General features: G+C 32.9%; 5 protein-coding genes across 11 annotated transcripts; 2 read left to right on the top strand and 3 right to left on the bottom strand.

Moving 5' to 3' along the window:
- Positions 1-102: 102 nt before the first annotated feature.
- On the bottom strand, positions 103-4,166 carry LOC145974553 (uncharacterized). Its single transcript, XM_083104455.1, has 4 exons — positions 3,935-4,166; positions 3,235-3,548; positions 2,979-3,123; positions 103-2,893 (listed from the first exon to the last, which is right to left on the bottom strand). The coding sequence occupies exon 4, from the start codon at positions 2,860-2,862 to the stop codon at positions 190-192; it is 2,673 nt and encodes an 890-aa protein (XP_082960581.1). The 5' UTR covers positions 2,863-2,893; positions 2,979-3,123; positions 3,235-3,548; positions 3,935-4,166; the 3' UTR covers positions 103-189.
- Positions 4,167-5,598: 1,432 nt separating this feature from the next.
- LOC145974600 (small integral membrane protein 8) lies at positions 5,599-6,408 on the top strand. Its single transcript, XM_083104552.1, has 2 exons — positions 5,599-5,887; positions 5,957-6,408. The coding sequence occupies exons 1-2, from the start codon at positions 5,747-5,749 to the stop codon at positions 6,110-6,112; spliced, it is 297 nt and encodes a 98-aa protein (XP_082960678.1). The 5' UTR covers positions 5,599-5,746; the 3' UTR covers positions 6,113-6,408.
- On the bottom strand, positions 6,321-11,243 carry Got1 (Glutamate oxaloacetate transaminase 1). 2 transcript variants are annotated; one of them, XM_083104532.1, is made up of 7 exons: positions 11,148-11,243; positions 10,836-10,965; positions 9,834-10,124; positions 9,490-9,746; positions 9,123-9,400; positions 8,890-9,032; positions 6,321-8,807 (listed from the first exon to the last, which is right to left on the bottom strand). In XM_083104532.1, exons 2-7 carry the CDS (start codon positions 10,945-10,947, stop codon positions 8,644-8,646), a joined length of 1,245 nt encoding a protein of 414 aa, XP_082960658.1. In that variant the 5' UTR covers positions 10,948-10,965; positions 11,148-11,243; the 3' UTR covers positions 6,321-8,643. The 2 variants fall into 2 exon arrangements, with proteins under 2 accessions (XP_082960658.1, XP_082960665.1); XM_083104539.1 differs by having other exon boundaries at positions 11,153-11,240.
- Positions 11,244-11,382: 139 nt separating this feature from the next.
- On the top strand, positions 11,383-19,795 carry LOC145974572 (uncharacterized). Of its 6 annotated transcripts, XM_083104486.1 has the most exons (9): positions 11,481-11,987; positions 14,595-14,744; positions 15,028-15,161; positions 15,275-15,398; positions 15,536-16,349; positions 16,461-16,701; positions 17,194-17,430; positions 17,600-17,697; positions 18,055-19,795. In XM_083104486.1, exons 1-8 carry the CDS (start codon positions 11,908-11,910, stop codon positions 17,650-17,652), a joined length of 1,833 nt encoding a protein of 610 aa, XP_082960612.1. In that variant the 5' UTR covers positions 11,481-11,907; the 3' UTR covers positions 17,653-17,697; positions 18,055-19,795. The 6 variants fall into 6 exon arrangements, with proteins under 6 accessions (XP_082960632.1, XP_082960642.1, XP_082960612.1 ...); XM_083104475.1 differs by lacking the exon at positions 17,600-17,697 and having other exon boundaries at positions 11,494-11,987; XM_083104506.1 differs by lacking the exons at positions 14,595-14,744; positions 17,600-17,697 and having other exon boundaries at positions 11,383-11,987; positions 15,028-15,177.
- A 142-nt stretch (positions 19,796-19,937) lies between these two features.
- On the bottom strand, positions 19,938-23,488 carry Srp72 (signal recognition particle 72). The gene is made up of 8 exons (XM_083104464.1): positions 23,312-23,488; positions 22,991-23,108; positions 22,648-22,903; positions 22,088-22,567; positions 21,647-22,009; positions 20,723-21,027; positions 20,432-20,644; positions 19,938-20,346 (listed from the first exon to the last, which is right to left on the bottom strand). The coding sequence occupies exons 1-8, from the start codon at positions 23,409-23,411 to the stop codon at positions 20,211-20,213; spliced, it is 1,971 nt and encodes a 656-aa protein (XP_082960590.1). The 5' UTR covers positions 23,412-23,488; the 3' UTR covers positions 19,938-20,210.
- Between the last annotated feature and the right edge of the window lie 1,052 nt (positions 23,489-24,540).

The raw sequence follows: 24,540 nt of genomic DNA, 5'->3' as shown, positions 1-24,540 counted from the left end.
TTATACAACACGGCTAAAAATTATTCCAGTGAAACAAGACTCCGAGTTACGATGTGCGAGACGACATATTGTACAAGAGTTTATGATTATTTTACACAATGATATAATAAAATCATATAAGTTTAATATTAATTAAAAGATGTTAATTACATATGCGTTGTAATTTGAGCACGCGCTATTAATCCACGGCTACATAACTGCATTCAATTGCAGCATAAAATGTTCTCTCAGTTCATTTGTACTGAAATCATCGACGTCGTTATTCTCCTCGAAGATGTCCTGGACAGTGCCCATTATCGTCTCCTCCGTATCCTCCTCGTTCGTCGCGTCGATTCCTTCGCAAATCGATTCTAGAACTTGATTCCTCATTTCCGATTCTGCCTCATCATTCGCAGCCTGTACATCAGTCTCTTCATTCACGTTACATTCTGAAGGACCAGCTTGCAGAGTCGCGTTACCAGTCTCGTTAGAATCCAAAGAATTATTGCGCTGAGAGGTTCGCAGAGATGACAATGATGGAAGCGGAAATCCAAAGTTCAACAACTTGTCGTATCCTCTGGGGCCGCAAATCTCCTTGAGCTCCATCGCCATCGTTACAGCCTTGTCAGTGTAGCCATCCTTCACGTTGTCCATCAACATCTCGTTGAACCTGCTCATTTTCTCGTCCATGAGCTTCTTCCTTCTCATGAAGGTTTGCATGTTCAGCATCTTCCTTCTGTACGTGTTTGTATTCTTCTCCGCACGATCGAGGAACTTTGAAGCCTTCTCCAATTTCCAATTGAGCTCCTTTATTCGGTTGTCTTTCTGCTTGATCTGCCCCTCCAGCTTTCTCTTATACTGGCCCTCCACAGTTACGGTTTTCATTAGTTTCTTATTTACCTCTTCCAAATAATTCACTCTGTTTGTTAAATCGTCGAGTAATTTTCGCTCCATGTTCTTCTTCGCTGCAGACGTTGAAGGCGTCCCGCCATCCGTTTTCGTGTTAAATTCGCACATCATGTTTTCCATCTTCTTCGTCTTTGCCTCGAGCGCCATATTTTTGTTCTGCAGATTCTTCTCCAAGTTCTTGTACAAAATGAGCTGGTTGGTTAATTCCTTGATAACGTCCTCTTGTAGTTTTACCTTTTGTTGTAATTTTCGACATTCGTGCTTGGTATAATTTGGTTGGTCATTTACACTATTAATGTCTAGCATTGCAGAGCTATTTACACGCAAATCGTTCTCCTCCTCGAAATGCGGCGACATTAATCTCGAACATTCGTCATATTTTAAAGACAAGTTGGATGAGACCTGATCTCTTGATGTAATATATTCATCTTTAATGTTAATGTGTTCTTCTTTAACAAATATCTCCTCTGGAGAATCATCTATTGTTATAATAGACGTAACGAAAGTATTATTTCCTTCGGGCACATAATTATCTTTGCATTCTTGGATGGTGAACTCTTTTGTATCCTTAGATAAATCTTGCATAATATCAAATATATCTTCACGATCACCGGATACTTTGACTGTAAATTTTGTCGTAGTTGGCACAGCAATATTTTCAGATGTGTTCAGCTCTTCTTCCGTCTTATTTTCTCTCTTCGCGATGTGGTCGGAAATATCGCTATCGCTCGAATTTGTATCCCGGGAGGACGGATTTCGAATTGATTTCTTTATAGATTCCATAATTTCCTCACGAGTTCTCCGTTTACGTTTTATGGCGGCTCTCATATTTGGTGTCACGTGTATAGTCTCTCCTTGAAAAGCCGTCTCTATAGATTTAGGAAAATTTTTATTAGTTTCTTGATTATCAGTAACACTAACGAGATTTGCGGCACATCGATCCGCCTTATCAAGTTCGGTTGTTTCATTGTTATCGTCAGACGTGCACTTGGGAACCCGCGCACATTCCTCTCCGCTCTCGCTGCCGAAAATTATTTCAATATTCTCTGTATCATCGGTAAGCAGACTTCCAATTTCGTCCTTTGATGAATATTTATAATTTATACTTCTGTGCAATATTGGGACTTGTGTTACTGATTTTTCTATAACTTCTTTCCTGTTATTAGAAGTTGAATTTAGTCTTTTCACTTTACTAGATATACTTTCCTCACGATCACCGTCGCAAATTTGTTTTAATTTCTCCTCTATTTCATCGTAACTGTCAAACGAAGTTTGATCATTTTCTCGTTTTATTTCCGCTTTCACAAAACTTTCATTCTGGTTATTGGTCAAATTCTCATCCACTACACAATTACCGATAGATTTTTTACTCTCTGCATTTGCTTGTGTGTCATTGTTGCATTCTTTGCCATTATCTTCCATCTCTATATTATCATCTGAGATTAGGATAATACTATCTTGTTCCAGATTGTTCATAATATCTCTGTATTGTCTGTAAGATACTTGTTTATTTTCCATTGTTTGCGAAGAATGATTTACTCGCTGATAGATAAGCGACTGTATGGATGGATCATCAATATCCTGTGAATCGGAATCCTTTTCTTCCACAATTGATGAATGTTCAGTGTCATTCTCTAAATATTCCATCGTATTATCGTCCTCGCATTCATTTTGTTTCTTGATACTTCTGATCATTAACTTTCCACGCTTTTTAGGGGATTTTCTAGTCGATGTTATAGTAAAAATAGATGGCACAGCATTCTTTCTCAATCTGATTCTGCCGTTTGGCAGTATGGACCATTCTTCAGGTTCAAAATGTACATGACAAAGAAAGGAATTGTTGGATGGCTCCCAATCGGCCCTAGCAACACGTTCCTGCCATATCTTCCTTAATTTTGGATCCCGAGGAAAACATTTCATGATATATCCCTTCTCGCTGCGATTGTTGCAACCAATAGCTGCACAACCTGGCATTTTAATCCGACCAAACGTAGGAAGCAGCAATCTGCAAATTAAAAATAACAGCAAAGTATATAATACACATAAAACAGGGGTCAGTTAAATTTCAGAAAATGACATAAGTAGATTACTTTCAAAAAACACTGTTCTTCAAACGTATACGAAATTTCTGTTTTAATTTTGCACTCTTTATCGCCTCCTTCCTTCTCTCTCTCTCTTTCTCTCTTTCCAAAGCACGAAAACAGAGTTACTTCATGATAAATGTAAAAAGTATAGCTGAAAAAGCAGGCTCATAATTATTATACACTTTTCACACATCTTCTTCAAGAACTTAACTTTAAGAACCGTTCGATAAAAACGTCGCAAAAAGGTCCAAAATCCACTCACCTTTTCTTTGATACTCCAATTCTATTCCCGAGTTAAACGCGTCGCGTAAATATTATATATCTGTCAATCAGACTGGGAATAACATTCCGTAGACCTTCGCGTCATTAAATCCCTGACAATTCGCGAAGGTTAATTTTTGTATTGTCCAATATCTGCTTTTATGCCTCCCCCAGTATATTGGAACAGCTCACGATTCTAAGCACACGCCGCAACATGGCTGCGATGCATTTCGTGCTTGTGTGTCCAGCGACCAATAAAATTTCGAGCGCGATTTATTTGATTTTCTCATAATCGACGAGACGACAAATAATAAGCTGCAAAAATTAAATTTAATTGAAATATATAATTATAACTAATTAAATTAAAATATATAATTAAATTAAAGTATATTAAATAAAATATATTAAAGCCGCGTTTGCATTGACGCTACAAGTGTATTAAATTATATATAAATTAAATATATATAATGTGATAAAAATAAAATATATATTGTGAAACTATTATATTTTAATTTAATTTAATATAATATTAATTTAATATAATTTTATTTAATATAATTAAATTATATTTAATTTAATTTTTATATTTTACTTTATTAGATGTATCGATTAACAAAGATTCCCAGCAAACACCAAGTAACAGTTATATAATTGTTAGTTATAATTTCCCACTCAACAATATAATTGTTATTAATACATACCCATGCAGCACAGGTAGATCCTGAGTATGTAGTCAGTATATCGCAAACGTAGATTGTGTATATCCCACTAATATTCGATATACATACTATGATATTTTGAGAATGTACGGAGGATGTTCCTATGTCTACCTTAGAAACCTACTCAGTATATACTCAGAATATTTCTTGGTATATTATGAGTATATTTTTAGAATATTTTAAGCATATTTTTACATTAATAAATTATATATGAATATAGAAGACAGTTGGGACTATATGTAGAATAAAAAATGGATTCTTCGTGATGTAAAAAATAAATAAAAATGTGAAATTATTTACTTTATAAACAAAACTTCAGACAAAAATGTTATTTCTAATAGATGAATATAAAACGTTTGAAAAACACCTATTAGTGTTTATTAAATGATTCTTATTGAATATTGATCTCGATAATCTATGTACAATTATGTAAGTACACTCGGTAATAGATGAAATACCTTAATAAATGCAGTAAATGGATTAACTTCTCATTTTAATTTCAAATAATCTGTTTAATATTCTGAATTCCAACAAGGAATCCAGATTATTAGACAAATTACTTTAAATTAAGTCAGTTTATTATAAATTAAACTGACTAAAAAGAAAAAAGAAGAAACTTTGGGATTCATGTTAGTACCAGTCCTTTATGTCCATTTCACCAAAAATTAAGTACGAGTTTGGTAGCGCGCGTAGCGGCAAAATGAAGAAACACATGCAATATTATAGAGTATCCTGAAAATATACGAGAAAGAATATACTAATACGAGATATTCAAAGTACATTCTGAAATATATGAAAAATAATATACAACAAGAGATGTTATGGGATTATTCTCAGTATATTACATCTGTAACGTATATTTACAGTATGAGTATAGAATATTCGAATGATATCATGTGCTGTGTGGGTAACAGTTATATAACATGTATATTATTATATAACAGTTATATAACATGTATATTATTATATAACAGTTATATAACATGTATATTATTATATAACAGTTATATAACAGTTATATTGTTGAATAGGAAATTATAACTAACAAGGATTATTCCAATATTTCTCTTTAATTGATTAATTAAGCTAAAGAAATTTTTGTCTTCATTAATATTTAATCAAATGGTTTTAAAGCGTTTCAAAAATAAACACAAGATACATTTAAAAATGTTGCGAAAATTTCGAATAGTTTAATTGATTAATCAAATGGTTTTAAAGCGTTTCAAAAATAAACACAAGATACATTTAAAAATGTTGCGAAAATTTCGAATAGTTTAATTGAAATTGCTAGATTGGAATAATTTAATTGGAATTACCGGATAGGTGCAAAAGTCATATGTCAATCAGGAACAGCTGTTCGGTAAGCGCTCAATAGTCTAGTTTCCATCGAGCGATTTTTTTATCAAAATATTTGATAAAATAATTGAAAGAAAAAAATTAAAAATTCCTATTAAATAGGCCAACTTTGCACTAATATTTATTTGATGAATAACAATTAAATTAACAACCGCCAGCAAACGTCAAAATCAGGCCAACAATAGCCAGCAAACGATCAACAATTAATTGCAATTGTTTAAAGTTTGAAAGATTAATTTTCGCGCTTATTGTGCCGCGCATGCGCAAGAAAAAAAAGGAGACATGCTCTAAATATAAAAAAAAAATTCTAAAGGAAAACTAACCAATACGTACATTGACAGATCCTAAAGAAGTAGGATTTTACTATTCGATATGTCACATATTTAGAAAAAAACGCGTGTGTGACAAATGCGGAGTATCGTAGACGAAAGATAACACATGAATGTTGAAAGCAGGATATTACAGGACATGAGTAACAAAGATGCTCGCCAAACAACACCAGGGCCAGGTGATGGTTTACGATCTTTACGAAGCACTTCTTTATTCCGCGCCGTCAATTTTGAGTTGTACATCAAGCCGGTAAGATTACATCAGGATATCTCTCTTTAATCGGTTGTCCTTAAAAAAAATTTCTCGATTGCTTTGTAGAACAAAACAGTTATGGTTCTCGGCGTCCTAGCAATGTTGGGTTGTTCGGGGTACATATTTTACATGAATTCTCAGAGAAAGAACGATTACCAGGCTATGATGAAATCGGACGATACAGTAGTATTAGTGAGAAAAACTTCCAAATGGACCGACTGAATAAGAATATAAGACATATATGATATTCTTTGTAGTCTAATTATATACATATATATATATATATATATATATATATATATATATATAATTTACTCAATTTTTAACGATATATATTATCGAATATGTATATACATTATACAGATTTATTAAGTTTATGTAGATTTATTAAGAGCTTGGAACAATAGTATATCAAATCACACGAGAAACATCCAAGCGAATCCTCTTAATTTATTGAAAATTTATGATACCAATCAAACCTCTTATAAGAATTTAATTAAATTATTGCAAAACAATAATCCATTGAATTTTGTTTTGATTACCTTTACCAGCTCTTTTCCTGTAAAAATTTACTCAAAGATTCCATGTTATTGCCTCTATTGCTTTGCATGAAACATTATTATAATACTATTATAAATATTCTAATACAACTTATATATTATTTAATATTTATTATCAACAACAATTACATATCAATAAAAAAATTTGATTTAATTTTCATATTTTAAAAATGCCTTTATAACTAAATGCATTCTACAGTTGAATTTTTTTTTTCTACAATATATCATTAATCTATAATTGTTAAAATATCTCACAATTTTACAAGAACTTTTATGTAATAAAATTTGTATGCAAAATTTTCATTTCCATCATATCCAATAATAATCATATAATTTTTATAATAAAAAGTTGCAATTATTATGTATCATTATTTGCATTCTACATAACAATGTTGTAAAGATTCTTAACTTCTATAACAACTACAGATTAATGCATTTATGGATTTATATAATATACGAGATGCATTCACAAAATAGTCGTTAATAAATTAAAAAAATAAAAGAAAAAAATTTTGATAATGGCTAATAATATCTACATTATACATAATTTTTCCGTAATCATTATTGACTACACATTTGATATATTATTTGTACCAACAAATAGAGCTAATCTGCTGAATAACAATTAGCTAGATACTGACAGATTTTTTCTGATATAATTTAAAAAAATTGACCCAATTGTATGCATTATGCAGAAAAATAATGTATGTATGTAGGTATCGTTAGCCATCATTAAATTTTTTTCTTTTTATTGGTTTTTTTTTAATTGCTGACCAGATCTCGTTTGTAAATACTCTCCTTTATATAATTCTAAATATTTTTTTTACGAGATATCAATCTATAGCTGTTATTTTATATAAATTTATACAAATTCTGCTGCAAACATTGGCATAATTGGCAGTACAAGATATTTCTTTTCGTATTTGCATCATGTATCTGTCTTCTATGATTAATAGTTGGATTTAATATAGAAGTTGGTCCTGATTCTTGTAAACAAAATAATTACCATAAAAATATATTCATATTATTAACTGTTCTCTGCCATACATATAAAAGCTTTTCGTATGTAAGCTTTTTATCAACATGTTTGTTGTGATAAAATTTCAATATGATATGTATAATTCTAACTCATATATTTATTCTCAACAGACAAGGAAGCCCATTCTATGTTGGAGAGCAATATCACTGATCCACAGCTGACAAATTATTTCACTACATTCTATAGCGTCAACAAAATTTAATATCTATAAACTTACTTTCTTTCTATTTTTTTTTCTTCAAAACTCAGTAATAAGTAAAGAGTATAGCTATCTTCAAACATATATAAAGAGAAAAATTTAAGATATTATCAATTAAAATAACATCATTATGAAATAATATTATTGTGAATTGATAATATCATTATGCTATCCTTCTTGTAGCAATATTATATTGCCATTATAACAAAGCTTCTTCAAATTTGATCTAAATAAATTCCCTTTAAATGATGTAATTGTTAAAATAGATCAAAATTATCACTCAAATGTAAAATATAGTGTATCTCACATTTTGTCTTTGATGACAAACATCTTTTTTTATAAGCTATCTATACATTTCTTTTACTATTCAACAACTTTAGTGAAATCTCATGCTATAAAAGTATGTAATAGATTAAAATAGAAAATTTCTAGCTAAAATTTCTAATAGTAAATATAAGCTATACCTACATTTGTCAGTGTTTAAAAAGCACTCAACACAATTTTCACATTTCACAATTTTCCTAAGTTGCTAGGTAACTTTTAGTTTTAATAACAAACTATATATATTAAATATATATATAAAAGAAGTCTCATGTTGTGATGCGACATGACATAATATAAATACAAAATTTGGCATTATGTAATACTTTGCAATATTTTGAGTTTTGTACTTTTGTCTTGTAAAATTTTTCAATGAAAAAAGGGAAAGCAAGAAAAAAAACAAAGAAAAATAATTTACCACAGGAAGGATAACTGTATATTAAACAGTTCGGTCTCAAAATAGGATATGAAGACAGAATGCATAATTGCATGTAATAAATTTCGATATTACTCGAAAATAATCACGTCTTCGAACTAAACGGATCGAATTTTGTTATGTACAAATTATTGCCGTATTCTCAATGTTGAAAGGTTTGACTGTTAATTTGTACTTTGAGTACCATGAAGTCTTAATTTAACACGTACAATCGTTCTGTCCTTCTGGGAAGAGCTTTAGCGTTTCATTGATCGCGTTTGCCACATAATCCAGATTGGATTCGTTAAGTCCGCACATATTTATACGACCGCTGCGTAACATATAGATGTGATAATGTTCTCTCAGATGCTGCACATGTTTTTCTGAAAAAAGAAATTTTTTTAACGGAAAAATTCTTATTCAATCGCATTATAAAACTAGAGAAACATAATTTCTATAACCAACCATTAAGTCCTGTATACGAGAACATTCCAATTTGCTGGACAATATGATCCCAAGTACCTGGAGTGCCTAGTTTCAGCAATCTCTGATGCAAGCCTTTTCTCATCTCTTTAATTCTATTGGACATTGTTCTAATATGGTCTTTCCTAAGATATCCAATTGTGTTGCTTAAGTAATCGGTATATAATTATATTTTAGATATATCTTATAGAGAAAACATGTGGAATGTACAATACCATTCTTCATAGAGTTCTGGATTCTTCAATACTGTCGCAACAATTCGAGCACCATGATTAGGGGGATTGCTGTACATCCCTCGAATAATTAACGTCAATTGCGACTTGACTTCGACTAGCTCCTTCGTGTCAGCCAACACAAAGACTATGTTTCCAATTCTTTCGTTGTACAGTCCAAAATTTTTCGCGAAGCTTTGCGTGCAAATGAATTCGATTCCACGTTCGGCGAACATTCGTACGGCGTACGCATCCTTATCTAAATCTCCGCTTGCGAAGCCCTATTAAGGGACCACATGGATTACTTGAGTGTACTATGGAGATGATTATGATAAAATTAAATACATTATCTGATTGATTTGAAAGTGACCTGATATGCACTGTCGAATAATGGGAAGAGTCGTTTCTCCTGTATCACGTCGGCTATTTTAGTCCATTGTTCCGGAGTTGGATCGCATCCAGTGGGATTGTGCGCGCACGAATGCAAAATAATTACAGCGTTTTCCGGAGCATCTCTCAAGTCATCGAGCATTCCTTCTAGATTGACACCATGGGTCTTCTCGTCCCAATATCTATATTCGCGTGCGTGCTTAAATCCTCCATTAATAAACACCAGTTTATGGTTTTCTATTTGAACACAATATATATAGTTACCATTTTACTGATAAATGTGTTAACATGGCTAATATATTGTATCTTGAAATTTTCGCTTACCCCAGGAAGGTATGCTGTAGTAAAAAGTATCATAATGCAAAATACGACTCAAAAATTCAGCAGCGACTCGCAGCGCACCAGTACCAGAGAGTGACTGGATGCCGAAAGCACGGCCTTGGGCAATGACAGGAGAATTTGGGCCTAATAACATACTTGTAGCAGCCGCGCTAAACGCATCTAAACCAAGAACTGGTAAATATTCATGATTCTGTAGCTCATCAGCAGCGAGTAACTTCTCCACCTTTTTTACAACTGGTAGGACCCATGGTTTGCCCTCACTAGTGCGATAAGCTGAAAAGAATTTGCATGAGCATAAATGAAATAAATTGTATAAGTCCCATTAATTATTGCACGATTATTTGTTCATGCAATATTTATAAATTATTTTTTTAACCATTTTTTTAATTTTTTGTTTTATTAGTAAAGCTAAAAAAATTTATATATTTCCAGATGTAACATTTTTTTTTATAATGTATATCTGCTTTAGAAGTTGATTACTGATGTTTGCAAAAGATATAAAAATGTAACAGATAATGTTACTGGATTTAATATCAGGTGATAGAGCAGATTAATTTTTATCTTTGCTTTTAAAAAAATAATTAGGTGAAGAGTTTATCTTCTCTATCTTTTCCATATTACCTATACATATGTATGAGTATGTGTGCATATGTATGTGATAAGTGTACAACAGTGTGACATATTATGTAATCATTTTGGAGGTGACCCAAGAGCAAGAGGAGTAGAAGTAGAGACGTAGAAAATATATACTATGTATATACATATTGTGGCTTATATTTATTATTATATGCTAATCTCTAAAAGAAGAAGAGAACATTTTTCAAAGCGCAAAGCGTTGCTATGAAAAATCTACAGGCATGAAAGTAGCGACGTGCTGAGATAAAAAAAAGGAGAAAAAAAAGAAACAAGACAAGTCAATAAGTCTTAATAAGCGTCTTAAAAAATGATGACAAATCGAGGAATAAAAAAACGACAGCCACATACCTCCTACGATTAAACTGACTTTATTGTCATGAGCGTCGTCGACGAACGTCTTTTGCAGCGCGAAAACCTCGATGGGCGGCCCCAATTTGATCCCCGTAAATCTGGTAGTCATTTTATCTGATGCGGCGTGCTGGAAATTAGAAAAAAAAAAAATTCGAATCCTCGTTCAGGTTCGAGGTCGAGCGAACAGCTGACAAATAGGATACGCGAAGGCCAATCTGTCAAAGTGTAGCCGCGCGCGCGAATATATCCCGAAGTCTACTACTATGTGCGTTTCTATGTGAATATATATACGTGTATCCTGAATTTTACCCTACTGTGAGCAATTGACGTAAGAGAGGGCGGTCGTTTCGCAACGAGATTATTATGTTTTTCACTTTCGTGCCATTCACAGCGACTCTCAACGCCTTCAGTCGCGAGATTATTTCAGTCGCGACCCTTAAGCCGGGTACACACGTGCCCTTGAATTTTGACTGATTGATTTCTCGCGTTGACATCGCGATCAATTGTCAAAAAGGAAAAAAAGTACAGAAGTACTTAATGATTTTTTTATGTTTATCGAATTATTATATTTGTATAAATATCGCGGCTGTGATAACTTAAAGCCTGTCCAGCGAACTTGGAAAATTCTCGTGAATTGAAGATTGAAGATTAAAGATTGGAATTTTTGATTAATTAAAAAAAGGATCTAAAATTTCTAGTTTTCGACCGGTCAAATTTTAACTTTCGATTTTTAATGCAATCTGATACAGGCTTAAGGAGTAGAGAGATCAGCCAATCGCGCGACAGCTCGTCTGGAATGGACCTATGGAAATTGAAGAGGCTCCTCCGTGATTGGTCCGTCGAAAATTCGCTTTAATCCATTTTTTTAACGAGAATGTAACAATATTCGAGCGAATCTCGCTTATTACCTCGTGCTACGCAATTTGTGGGAAGATACGATGATTCCGAGGGAAAATGTCAAGTTCGTCTGACAGATAATCGCGAGTACCCTGGGTAGGTGGATGCCGATGATACTCGCGACCTCGGTGTACCTTTGTGAATGCCAATTACGTGACAATCGCTGCGATAAATGAGCCTGCAAGATAGTCTGTTTTCCGAGGATGTCGAGTACGACGTAACCTTCTTCGCGAGGGACAGGACGCGCAAAAGGTACGTACGAGGCTGAATGATTGTATAGCACATATGCATGAGACGGAGACAAGGTTCTTATCGACATCGAGGTCGATGAGAACTTTGAAGGTTAGCTTCTTAATGATATCCATCAACAGTTACGTGAACGTGATCTTAATTCGAAGTCTTGCGTGAGGTGCTACTTTGGTGTGCGTTATTTTATTTAGACGTGCATATATATATATATATATATATATATATATATATATATATATATATGCACGTATATATATATATATATATATATATATATATATATATATATATAGTGTGTATATAAATAAATTGAATATATGCATGTATGTACCGGCAAATTAACGAATACGTTTGTGTGCATATCGTGTGTCCTCGGAGCGAAATTATCCGTCTGCGAGTGGCTTAATATAGATTTTATAAATAGCGTAAGGAAGTCAATACGTCAATAAGCCATCTTCGCTAAAGAGCTACGAACATCTAAGGTACGCGATTCTCCTTGTATAATATATATGTATATATATGTATATATATGTTATATATATATATATATATATATATATATATATATATATATATATATATATATATATATAATACAGGGTGTCCGATTCGTGAGGGACCAAACGAAAAGTGATGATAGATTGGGTCAAACTAAGAAGAAAAGTCCTCTACCATTTTGCAAAATTCGCAATAATTATTAAGTAATAAGCAAAAATGTCATATGAAGGTTACCTTTAATTTTTTTAATAGAACCCTCTATTTTTTATTATGTATTCTTATAGCTTATCTCGAGAGCTTTCCAAAACACTAATAAAGTATTTCTTCATTGAGTACTTTTCGAATTATGAGGCTTGAAATAATTTCTTAATTTTACATAAATCATAAAATATCTAGTAAAATATTCATTTTTCGATTATCTTACCTTAATACTTTTATATACAAAACAATGAGAGGAATCAATTGGTGTAAAGAAAAAACATAGTTGTTTTAAAAAAAAAAATATGTAATTTGCAATTAACAATTACATATTTTTTCTTAAAAACAACTATGTTTTTTTTTACACCAATTGATTCCTCTCATTATTTTGCATATAAAAGTATTAAGGTAAGATAATCGAAAAATGAATATTTTACTAGATATTTTATGGTTTATGTAAAATTAAGAAATTATTTCAAGCCTCATAACTCGAAAAGTACTCAATGAAAAAATACTTTATTATAGTGTTTTGGAAAGCTCTCGAGATAAGCTATAAGAATACATAATAAAAAATAGGGGGTTCCATTTAAAAAATTAAACCTTCATGTGACATTTTTGCTTATTACTTAATAATTATTGCGAATTTTGCAAAATGGTAAAGGACTTTTCTTCTTAGTTTGACACATCTATCATCACTTTTCGTTTGGTCCCTCACGAATCGGACACCCTGTATATGTTATATATATTATATTTGTTATATATATATTATATATGTTATATATATGTTATATAAATATTATATATATATTATATATATATTATTTACACACAAATATTAATATTATTAAATATTATATATATATATATATATATATATATATATATATATATATAAAATGAGAGAGAGGAAGGGAAGGAGGGAGGGGGTAATAAATTGATCGAGAATAGTTTTGTGCAAGTTTTCTAATTATTCATATTAAAAAAAAGCAAACATGAGACAACAATTCCGAGACACCAGAATTATTTACAGAAATATTAATATATATATTTCCACGTTTTTTTAATAATATCGCGAAATAATATGTATTACTTCGGCGTAGAAATGATTTAAGATTTAAGGGATAATTTCGATTATGTGATAATTTCTCGATGATACGAATGTGACTTTTCTACCGCCAATATCGTATGGTGTAACTAAGACCATGGGATACATATTTACGTCAATTATGGTCAATACTAGGTCTGTTCTTTTGATTCGAACCGGCTGCACTCTAGTTCAAAGTTTATCTACTTTCTTCCAATATGAAGTAAAAAGAGAATAAACTCCGAACTAGCGCGGCCAGTTCAGCTGAAAGGGACATCTACTGGCAGTCCATATCGAAACGTCATTATTGCGGCTTGTTGCACGTGGTCGCGCGTCCGTGACAGGTCAGTCACACGTGCGGTTACGCAAATTCGATAATCTCGTAATCGCACATATATTACACAACAAAGCAACGTGTATTCTAATCTCTTCATTGTAATTCGAAGCACGATAGCGTAACCGAAGCAACTACTTTCTCAGACTTCGTTCGAGAAATCGCTTTACTGCTAAAAGCGTCGCGTTTATTTAACAAATTTACCTATTTACAATGCTGAATGAACCGTATTCGTGCAACTAATAAAGTAAGGGAGAGAAGAGAGATGACGAGTCGACCTTAAACCTTAAACGCGACTGTCTGGACCGAGCGAAGTCGGATAAACCAACGAGGGAGAAAGTGAACGCGCGGGTTACGTAAAAGTTAGCCGGCCTTTATATCCTCTTACATATGATCCCCCTCTCCCTCTCTTTCTCCCTCTCACGTAAGGCGTTACGTTCACCAAAAGGCTGGTCGACGCTCGAGCTCACTTTCAGCGGTCTTTTCACTTTTGCAGAGCGCTCGTCTTCCCGCCAGTCAACAACTATCGCCGTTTCATAATACACCAGCTGGTGCAGGATCGTTTCCCGGACCTGTTGCACACGTTCTCGATCGGCCAGGGCTCGGCCAGACGTACCGTCGTGTGCTACAAGAGCGACGTGAGAAGGTATCGCAGAAGATCGCACTCATCCCGGCCTTTATTACTACGTCTCGTCCCTCGTCGATAGTGCAATGATCTTGGTCTTGATGTCTAATACCTTAATGATGCTTAAATAATGTATAACGAGCATGTAAACCGCGAGCGAAAGTGAAACTATTGGTGCGATTGCGAGATCATTCTGTATAGTGTATTCGAGATAGTCACGATCAGGATCATAATTGTAATCGCGATTTTTTTCGACCAATATGATTCTATGAGAATTGTCAGTAACGTTGTTTTCCTTGCAAAGAGATTGGGACCTAAAGCCGAATGCTCCTGAGTGTGGAACAAGCCTTGCAACGAAACGAAGGGATACGATTCGCGGGATGGAAGGTCGACAGTCGCCTTCAGTGTCTCCGGAATGCAAGCAACTACAGCGACAAGGTGATTATCAGAATAAGTAAGACATAAATGATAGATAAACAATGATGGACAATATGACAGGCCCTCGAATAATACACTATAATAATGTGAGATGTGCATTTATATATTTTTAGCTAAATCGGCACCAACGGTCGAGATTTATAGGCCACCGGCAGCTAGAAGAGCTAGCAATTGCTCGCAAATGAGCGGGACGCAGACACAGCTGCAGTCAAATAATACAGAATCTTCTTTAGTCAAGTAAGGCTTATTAAATTATTAGATATATAAATAAATTTTCCGCTATTTTTATGAAATTCTATGTCTATTAATAAATTATACTGATTGTAATTAATCAGCAGGACTCTAAAGTACATTGTGGACATGTGCATTTACAGAAATGTGCGGCAGAAGCGACCTGATCGAGCGGTTTATGTACCTAGACATCGAAGAAGCCTGGAGGAGAGGAGATCGCGGAGTCTTAAAGCTTCTCCCGCAAATCATACGACGTTAAACGAAGATCCGAATACGAATAATAATTCTAGACTGCAAGATACATGCTGTATTCGACAGAGTACAAACGGCGATTCGAGTTTGGACAATCGAATTTCCGAGAATCGCGACATGGAGATTGAAAATAGCCATATTTCACGAGAAATTTTGGAGGATGGGATTACTTTGGATTCTAGGAAAACCTCCGACACACATGATAATACTGAGTATACGCATAAACTATTGGAAGAACTGAAAGAGGATGTGCAAACTTTATCGGGAGAGACGGAAACTGTGGCTGATAATCCTGATGAAAATAGTGCTAATTTTAATCTATCAAAATCACCCGACAAAGTGGAGATTAATGACGAATCGATAAAAACGACGCAAGTAATCGTCGAAGAAGAAAACCGGTCCTCAGTGCAACATTTAGATTGTAACGATACGATAGATAATGAAAGTACGCAACTAGTTGAACAGAATGTAGTATCGGACGTTCTAGTAATTTCTGATAATATGCGAAAGAAAGCAGAACGACCCGAACAAACATCTCCGATTCTTGTAATACCACCTGAAAAGAAAGTAAAGAAGGTAGAGAGACAAAAGAGCAAACCGGTTCCACCGCCGTCTCCACCTATGAAGATAAACCGAGACGAATGCGATTGGGACAGTTTGTTCGACGATAATGGTGATTGTCTGGACCCAACGTTGGTAGAAGAGGTATGTCTCATGCGTTTACATGAATTTTTAATTTAGCGTTTATTTATTTTATTATTTATAATATTGTAATTCTAATTAATCTGTTTATTGTCGCGTTGTCTTTTTATCCAGCTTACATCAGCGGTGGGCGAAGTGACGATAGAACAACCAAAGAATGATTACAAGACGTACAGCAAACAGGTCGAAGTGTCTAGTGACGAGTTTGCGCACGTTGTAGAAATTTACAATTTCCCCTCCGAGTTCAAAACTAGCGACTTGGCGGCTGTCTTCAGTTCATTCAAAAACGGTGGCTTCGAACTAAAGTGGGTGGACGATACCCACTGCTTAGGAGTTTTCAGCAGTCCTCTCGTTGGTATACATATATTTGATGATTTATATTTTTAACAGTCAAATCTCTATTCTTGATATCTTCATATATTCTTGATATTTTTTTTATTCGATATTTTTTTCTATTTTTGCTCTTCATATATATAAAGACTAAAAATATTAAATACAGATGTTTAAAAGATATTTTTATTTTGCATATGTGCCATTAAAACTTAAGGAAAATTTAGGAAAAGCACTAAAAAAATAGAAAGTTTGAGAATAGAAATGTTTGATTGTACTGAAAAATGATGTAATGTATAATAATTTTATTAACAATAGTTTGGAAACAAATATTAATGAGAAAATTATTTATTCAAGAAAATTTATTATTAATATTTAATAATATTATTGGCATAATATATAGATTTATCATTGACGATATTTTTAAAAAGTTTTATTCAAATTAATTATAATCAGATATATTGTATACACAATTAATTATATTCCCTTTTTTGCTTCTTTCAATACCTTTTTTAAGCTGCTGAAGTATTAGCGTCGAATCATCCGTTTGTGAAAACAAGGCCGCTTAGCGAAGCCACCGCCTTGAGTAAAACGAAAGCCAGAAGAACCGCAGAATTTCTGCAACCTTATAGAAATCGGCCCGAAACATGCGCCGCTCTGGCCAGAAGATTAGTTACAGGCGCGTTGGGCGTGAAACTCGCTACAGCCAGACAAGAACGTGAGCACGAGAAGAATATATTGCGCGAAGCAAAAGGTAAATTATGTTAATTCTGTAAACAATATAAAAAAAAGTAACACTGATAAGCACAAAAAATATTTTCGCCCATAAAAAAATTAATCGTTATTAATTAATTTCAATATAAGAAAAAATAATGACATTTAAAATTTTTACTTAACTCTTTCATGATATATTTTCTTTTAAGATTTGAGAAAAACATTTCATTTCGCTTGCTATTGGACTACTATTGAAATGTGACAAGAGATGCTCCAAATGAATACAAAACGAAAAAAAAATGTTGAAGTAAATAGAGCAAAACATTTATATACTCTTGATAAAAAATATAACTTCATAATTCACTCTATTATATTTTATTTGTGTTTTCTCAACATATTAATTACAACATACATAATTACAAAGCAGATTTTGTGTTATATTAAATTCTTTCACAAAACTTATTAAATTAAGTATTTTATTTTGTTTAAATATTATTTCTCAAAACATAGAGCTAATAAAAATATTATAGTGTTATATTCTTTTTTCTTGTACTTTTAGTAAAAATTGACTAATTTTATAAAGGAAAGAGAGTTTTTTTTTTTGTATATCAGTGTAATATGATCTTCAAAACAAGTTACTAAGAGAGAGATTCTTGCATTACAGAGAAAAGACGATTGGCTAATAAGCAACGTGAGGATGTCTGGGAAGGCATAATACCTGCGAAGTAACATTACGCATCGCTAATGCGTATTTACAGGGATCGTTTATACCTCGTCGTATTACTATGTATTATATTGCATAGTTTGTGTAGCCCACAAGGCTCGTATAACGTTGGGTCTTTTCCAAGCAAGAATACACTACATTACATTGTGTTCACATGTAAGGTACTTGTTGGAATAGTTAAAATCCTAAATTTAGTTTCTAAGAGAATCATCAGAGAGTGCATTACAATTTTCCACGTTTGTTATTACGAATATAAACAATATAACAGGTGTTATTGCTACATCTTATCCTATTGGATATTTTTATTTTTTTAATAAAACAATAAAGATACAGAAAGAAGAGAATTATATAACAGATCATTATTGCAACATTAAAAGAATATTAATAGAACAATCTATTGATTATTAATAATCAATAATTTTTATAAGATTAATCCAAATTTTAATGAAAATATTTTCATTTTAAATTTTGTTTTAATTTTATTTGTATGTAAATTATACAGACGATAAATCATAAAATTATCTTGTTTAATATTAAATATAAAATTTCTTGAAATGATAATATAAACATATCATACATCTATATTTAATTTTTTATAGTGTTGAGCAATATCACTGTGTCACAATTGAAGCACACAATGTTATATTATATCATCTGTGTACTTTGCTGGAAAATACCCGAAAATCCTCGCGTTAACGTATACTCAATCAACGAACGTTTGATTTTATCGTAAGAAATTTGTGACGCGTCTGCGTATATTTGTGCCTTTCTCATCTATCCTCTTTATATTGATAAACAGAGGAAATTAGACAAATACATATATTTTTCTGTTTGTGAATTAAAGAACACGCGCTATTTTATCACTAGATGAATTTGGCATGCAAATGTGGTTAGTAAATATCTGTTTATCTCTTAAGAAAATTGTCGCGACAATATATCGTTTTAGTGCCGTAAAAAAAGAACTGTAATGAAAAAACCGGTTGTGCACTATCTTGTACCTTTATCACGCAAGAATTTAACTTTCTCTTGTAGTAGTCACGATTTTTTACAGAAAATTAAAACCACAAAATATCAAAATTATATATGTAGCAACATATACATTAGGAAAAATTGAGAACTTTTTTATATTATCTTAATATTCGTCACGTATTGTTATGAGTTTATACGCAGCAACATATGCGATAATATATAGTGTAGATTAATCGCGAGACAATAAGTGGCAATAGAATTCTTTCGCGCATACATCGACTCATCATAGTGATATATCAAAATATATCTTTACAAAGTTTTATAGAGACCGACGACACAATATATTTATTGAAGATAATCGTAGCATGTATATATAAATTACATATATAAATTATATATTGCAGAATAAAACATTTTATAATTCTGACTTAGGCCACTTATATATCTGTTACGTAATACAAATGTTACAAATCGACGCACAATCACGTTATCTATTCATATTACAGAGTTGCTGAGTATAACGAAAACTTGCTGATTGTATTTTTATACACAGTTGTTACCGATATGAAATAAAAATGTGTTTTGCCTAGCCCTAGTCAACATATGTACACGGAAAAATGTTACCTATGTGTATTGATTGATAATTATGTCATCGAGTTGAATGAGAGGGTTTCTCTTGGAGAAGAAAAATAAAGATATTTTCTATGGCATAGTCCAATTTTCTCTATAAATATTTACATATTGTCAATATATAGATACGTACTTGATCGAGTTTCTTCGAAAAGCAACATTTTCAACGTACAAAAGAAAAAATATGTTAATGATATATATATGACGATAAAATTTTAACTGCATTTAAAGATCCATTGATAAATTTATATATACATAAAAAATTATATGCAATAAATTATACTTCTTTTACATGTTTTGGGTAGATGATATCTTTTTCGTTTTTTTTTTATATAATGGCAGTATTACAACTTCCGTTTTATAAAATACAGCTACATGGTAGCAAATCCATTTCACTTCATATTTTTAAGAAACGTTTTTCTTTCTTTTCATAAAACGCCATGTAATCTAGTTTACACATCAAAACATGAGAAATCAATTTAGGAATGAAATCGTTATTACCACTTGCTACCTTTTTTCTTTTTCTTCTGCTGGACTTTGCGTTGTTGCTGCCGTGGTCCGGACGTTTCAACTGCAGGACTATGACGAGGGTTCGGAGAAGGCTTCGCGTTTGCAGGCATTTTCGTGATGTCGCTGTGATGTTAAAGTACATTATTAGTTTTTTTTTTTAACAAATAGTTCATTGCAATAAGAGTATATCGTGTTCGCATGTACGTACTAAAGGTCGCTGGCTCCTGTAGCGGCTCCTTGTGTCCCTTTCATGGCGGCATCTCTGTTCCTTCTGTCTCGCTTTTTACGGAATCCGCTGCGTTCGTGTCTCGGTAACCACCGCTCTGGATCAGGGGGAACGTCTGGATCATAGTTCTTGGGCATTTTACCCCTACGTTTGCGTTTTTTGTGCTTCTTCTGTATCACATCTGACACTGGTTTACTGGAATAAAGAATCAAAACACAATGATTTTCGAATATATACGATTTTGATGTAACAACTGAAATAATTTATATTTACCCAGGAGAAGGTTCAATCTTCTTCTTCACCACTTTAGTCCCAATAACCCAATTGCTACTCTCTAATGCGTCAACGTCGGTAGTTTCAGCAAGATCGTGAAGCGGAGGTAATCTTTTAGATAACGACTGCGCTTTAGTAGGGCAAAACTGTACATATGCGACCACTAATTGAGCTAAAGTCTTAGTATCGGATGGCGAAGCGTCTACTATTTCTTGTAGGATGTCGGCGGCGATTTGCAGCTCGCCACCACGTAAGTAGAAATTGGCAGCCTGTCGCCATAATTCTCCCAAATTTTTAGTAGTTTCCTGAAAGGAAATCTTTCCTGTAAAAAGTGTCGGGCAAGAAATTGACCATACATATAATTATGTGTTTTATATAAAGTGTTACAAGGTGTTTCCTCTGAAACTTGATGGTACAAAAAACATATCAAAATTGACAGGGTTTTAAGAGGAAAAGTTGACAATCTTGGATTTTCTTTAAGGACATTTTCCAAGATCTTGTGAAGATCAACCTAATTTTTTTAAATGGAATTACTCTAATTCTTTTTATATAAATTGATTTCTCGTAATATTCAGCATAAAAAGTTAGCCAAAAATGGAATATTTTTCGAGATATTTCATAATTATGTCAAATTAAAGTATAAAATATTTTGTAAACTATTCAATTTTTAGCCATCTCCTATTCTTAACATCGAATACTACGAGGAATCGATTCATTTCTATAGAAAAATTTGGATGAATTTAAAAAACTAAGTTCATTTTTACATTTTTCCTTGAAAAATGACATAGTTAAAATTCAAGATTGTCATCTTTTGTCTTCCTTAAAACCCTATTAATTTTGTCCGAAACATTTTTTGTACGACGTTTTATACAAAGTTTAAAAAAAACACCTTATAACACTTATACATATTTTGAATGCACATACTTTATGTTTTTTATAATAAGCGACCGCATTCTTTAGAACAGCCGATGCTCTCTCACGATCGTTGTCAGCCATGTGGAGTGTAACGAGTGCACTGACTATTCCAGGAAGAGATCTATCCTTTTCGTTTATATTTTCCAGAATAGCGATCGCATCTTTCCTTTCATCATGACTCAGAAGAACTTGCACACTAGCCAATTTCATAGGCAATTCCTTCTCACCGACCGCATGTTCGATTAATAATCTCGCCGCTTCTTTCGCTTTACCTTCTTTGCTAAGTTGTACAGCTTTTACGAACATCGCGTCTGCTGCCAGTGTAGGGTGATCTTTCGCAAGATTATTACATAATTGGTGGCATTGCTCTCCCTGAAAATATGTAATAAATATGTTATCTTTGTAAAGACCAAAAGATATTTTAATACTATAAGTTATTATAAAACTTACTTGATCTGTGTAAAACGCTAATAAACACTGATTGTATGCAATGTTCCTTCTTTGCCTGGAAGTTAATTTGTGCTCTAGATTTTCATGAGTGGCACTTTTCATTCTCTTTTTACTGTCAAACACATTTTGATCTCTATTCAGACATACTAAATTATTGTTGGCTACAGCAACCAATGCGATGTCATCTGGTTTGGCTTTTAGAACAGTGGTATACAATGCTTGCGCCTCCTTCTCTCGACCTTGCAATTGCAGGCAATACCCGAGCTGTACACGAATTATACCCAATTCATTTTCAATTTCCTCTTCGGATGCTCCGTCTTCCTCCAAGCCCTCCTTGCATAGTTTCTCAGCAGCTCTTAATTTCTTTTCTGCTTCAATTAAAACAGCTCTATCATCTCTGTTTCTTTGTGCGAGTAAACGACACGCTGCATTGTATGTTAATTCATAAGTGTGTTCATGTAATGAAGGAACCTCTAAATCCTAGAAATTATTTGCAATATATCTTTAGAAATGTTCGTGTCAAAAACTATCAATAATTTACGAAAATGCATTGAACTTACAGAACCCTCAATCGCTAAGTTTCCAAGAACGGCTGCAAGATTTGTTTCTCTCTCTTCTTCATAGTCATCGTGCGAATTCTTAATAATGTCTCGATATACCGCAAAACATTCCTCGTATCTCTCTAAACGATACAACACCTGGGCTTTTAATTCCTTGATCTTCAAGGAAGGATTCTGCACATTCTCTATTACTTTCAACGCCTCAGAAATTTGGTTTAAACGATAAAGACAGTATCCTTTTTCAAAATCCAGATTCCTGAGTTAGAAATAAAATCCATATAAAAATATTGTATCTACTTTAATATCGTGTAAATATGTTACTAAACTAAAAATATCGCCATACGTCGCTAATTTCGGAGTTTTAACGATGGCTTGTAACGCGTCGTTGAACTTGGACAGCTGGATGTAACAAACAATCTTGTAGTGAAACGCCGCTTCCTCATCTTGGGAGATGCCTAAAACTGAACGTCAGAATGTGAATTATTTCACAGCTTCAAACGACATGTTTTTGGAGAATCTTTATCGAATGCAAATTATTTCACGCAAAGCACGATATATAAATTTTAAAACGAAAATATGTGTGAAAACATCAATACCAACGAGTAGGACTACTTGCACCTTGCGATTGTCAGTTTGGTGTTCGATAAATAACTCGTAAGCTTACTTCTGTTCGCGGTTTTCAAGGCTCTTTCGTATTCCCCGTTCTGCCCTAATTTGTTTAATTCCGTATACAGCATGAGAAGGTTATTTTCTTTCGAAGCCATGTCTCTCTGTCAGAGATCCTCCTCCATATATACGTGTGTCAACGTGGAGCCACGAACACGAGAGCAGAGAGAAGATTGAGAGGCTGAGAGATGTCATGTCATGGCCCCTGAAAGTGCGCCCTCTATGAACATTAAAAACGTGGACGTGAACTACGAAACTAAAGTCCACAAATGTTCTCAGAGGGTAACATAATGCAATTTCTGGTTTTGTTCCGTGCTATGCAATCGACCCAGCAAACACCAAGTACAATAATATTGATATAACTGTAAGTTGTAATTTTTGTAACAGTTGTAAGTTTTGTAACAGTTACATAACATGTAACAGTGATATTGTTGAGTGGGAAATTATAACTAACAGTTATGTAACTGTTATTTGGCGTTTGCTTGGGATTAATTAATCAATATTTTATTCTTCTGAAAATAAAAAAAACTATTCAATGTAAAGTTTTATTAAATTTAAAAAATTTATTACATGAAACACATACGTTGGAATTACATACATGTTCTATGTATATACAGGGTGTCCCAGACCACCTGTACATCCCTTTTAAAATGAAAATAAATGGCTTTTATCAAAAATCGCGAACAATTTTTAAATAAATCGGGTATGCTCTATCAAATGGTGATATTTTCAACTTTTGATTCCGACCGGAAATACGCCATCCGGATCGGAAGTTGAATTTTTTTGAAGGGAACATGGTACTTTTTATTACAGATTCGAACAGATTTGTACGTGAAAAAATAAGAAACTTTTGTATCAAACGTTTTTTCTGAAAGTGTCTCTGTCAATCTTAAAATTGAAGTTCATTATTTCATCACAGTTACTTTCAAGGTCAATTTTAAGATTGATAGAGGCACTTTTAGAAAAAACGTTTAATACAAAAGTTTCTTATTTTTTCATGTACAATTCGAATCTGTTATAAAAAGTACCATGTTCCCCTAAAAAAAATTTAACTTCCGATCCGGATGCAGTATTTCCGGTCGAAATCAAAAGTTGAAAATATCACCATTTGATAGAGCGTACCCGATTTACTTAAAAATTGTTCGCGATTTTTGATAAAAGCCATTTATTTTCATTTTAAAAGGGGTGTACGGCTGGTCTGGAACACCCTCTATATAGAGATACCAT

Source organism: Camponotus vicinus, unplaced genomic scaffold, assembly GCF_025532165.1.
Source record: "Camponotus vicinus isolate PSW18456_S1 unplaced genomic scaffold, iyCamVici1.0 SCAF_1, whole genome shotgun sequence".
Classification (NCBI taxonomy): domain Eukaryota; kingdom Metazoa; phylum Arthropoda; class Insecta; order Hymenoptera; family Formicidae; genus Camponotus; species Camponotus vicinus.
The sequence above is the reverse complement of the archived record's forward strand: the minus strand, read 5'-3'. Positions and strand labels throughout refer to the sequence as shown.

Excerpts from the sequence above, each read along its gene's own strand:
- Srp72 (XM_083104464.1), bottom strand. The coding sequence starts at position 23,411 with ATGGCTTCGAAAGAAAATAACCTTCTCATGCTGTATACGGAATTAAAC. Across the intron at positions 22,568-22,647 it reads ACTTAGCGATTGAGGGTTCT|GATTTAGAGGTTCCTTCATT; the intron begins GTAAGTTCAATG and ends AATAATTTCTAG. Across the intron at positions 20,645-20,722 it reads AAGATTGAACCTTCTCCTGG|TAAACCAGTGTCAGATGTGA; the intron begins GTAAATATAAAT and ends TCTTTATTCCAG.
- Got1 (XM_083104532.1), bottom strand. The coding sequence starts at position 10,947 with ATGACTACCAGATTTACGGGGATCAAATTGGGGCCGCCCATCGAGGTT. Across the intron at positions 10,125-10,835 it reads AGTCAGTTTAATCGTAGGAG|CTTATCGCACTAGTGAGGGC; the intron begins GTATGTGGCTGT and ends AATTCTTTTCAG. Across the intron at positions 9,033-9,122 it reads CCAGAACTCTATGAAGAATG|GAAAGACCATATTAGAACAA; the intron begins GTATTGTACATT and ends TGGATATCTTAG.
- LOC145974572 (XM_083104475.1), top strand. The coding sequence starts at position 11,908 with ATGAGCCTGCAAGATAGTCTGTTTTCCGAGGATGTCGAGTACGACGTA. Across the intron at positions 11,988-14,594 it reads AGGGACAGGACGCGCAAAAG|AGCGCTCGTCTTCCCGCCAG; the intron begins GTACGTACGAGG and ends TCACTTTTGCAG. Across the intron at positions 17,431-18,054 it reads TATATTGCGCGAAGCAAAAG|AGAAAAGACGATTGGCTAAT; the intron begins GTAAATTATGTT and ends CTTGCATTACAG.
- LOC145974553 (XM_083104455.1), bottom strand. The coding sequence starts at position 2,862 with ATGCCAGGTTGTGCAGCTATTGGTTGCAACAATCGCAGCGAGAAGGGA.
- LOC145974600 (XM_083104552.1), top strand. The coding sequence starts at position 5,747 with ATGAATGTTGAAAGCAGGATATTACAGGACATGAGTAACAAAGATGCT. Across the intron at positions 5,888-5,956 it reads TTGAGTTGTACATCAAGCCG|AACAAAACAGTTATGGTTCT; the intron begins GTAAGATTACAT and ends ATTGCTTTGTAG.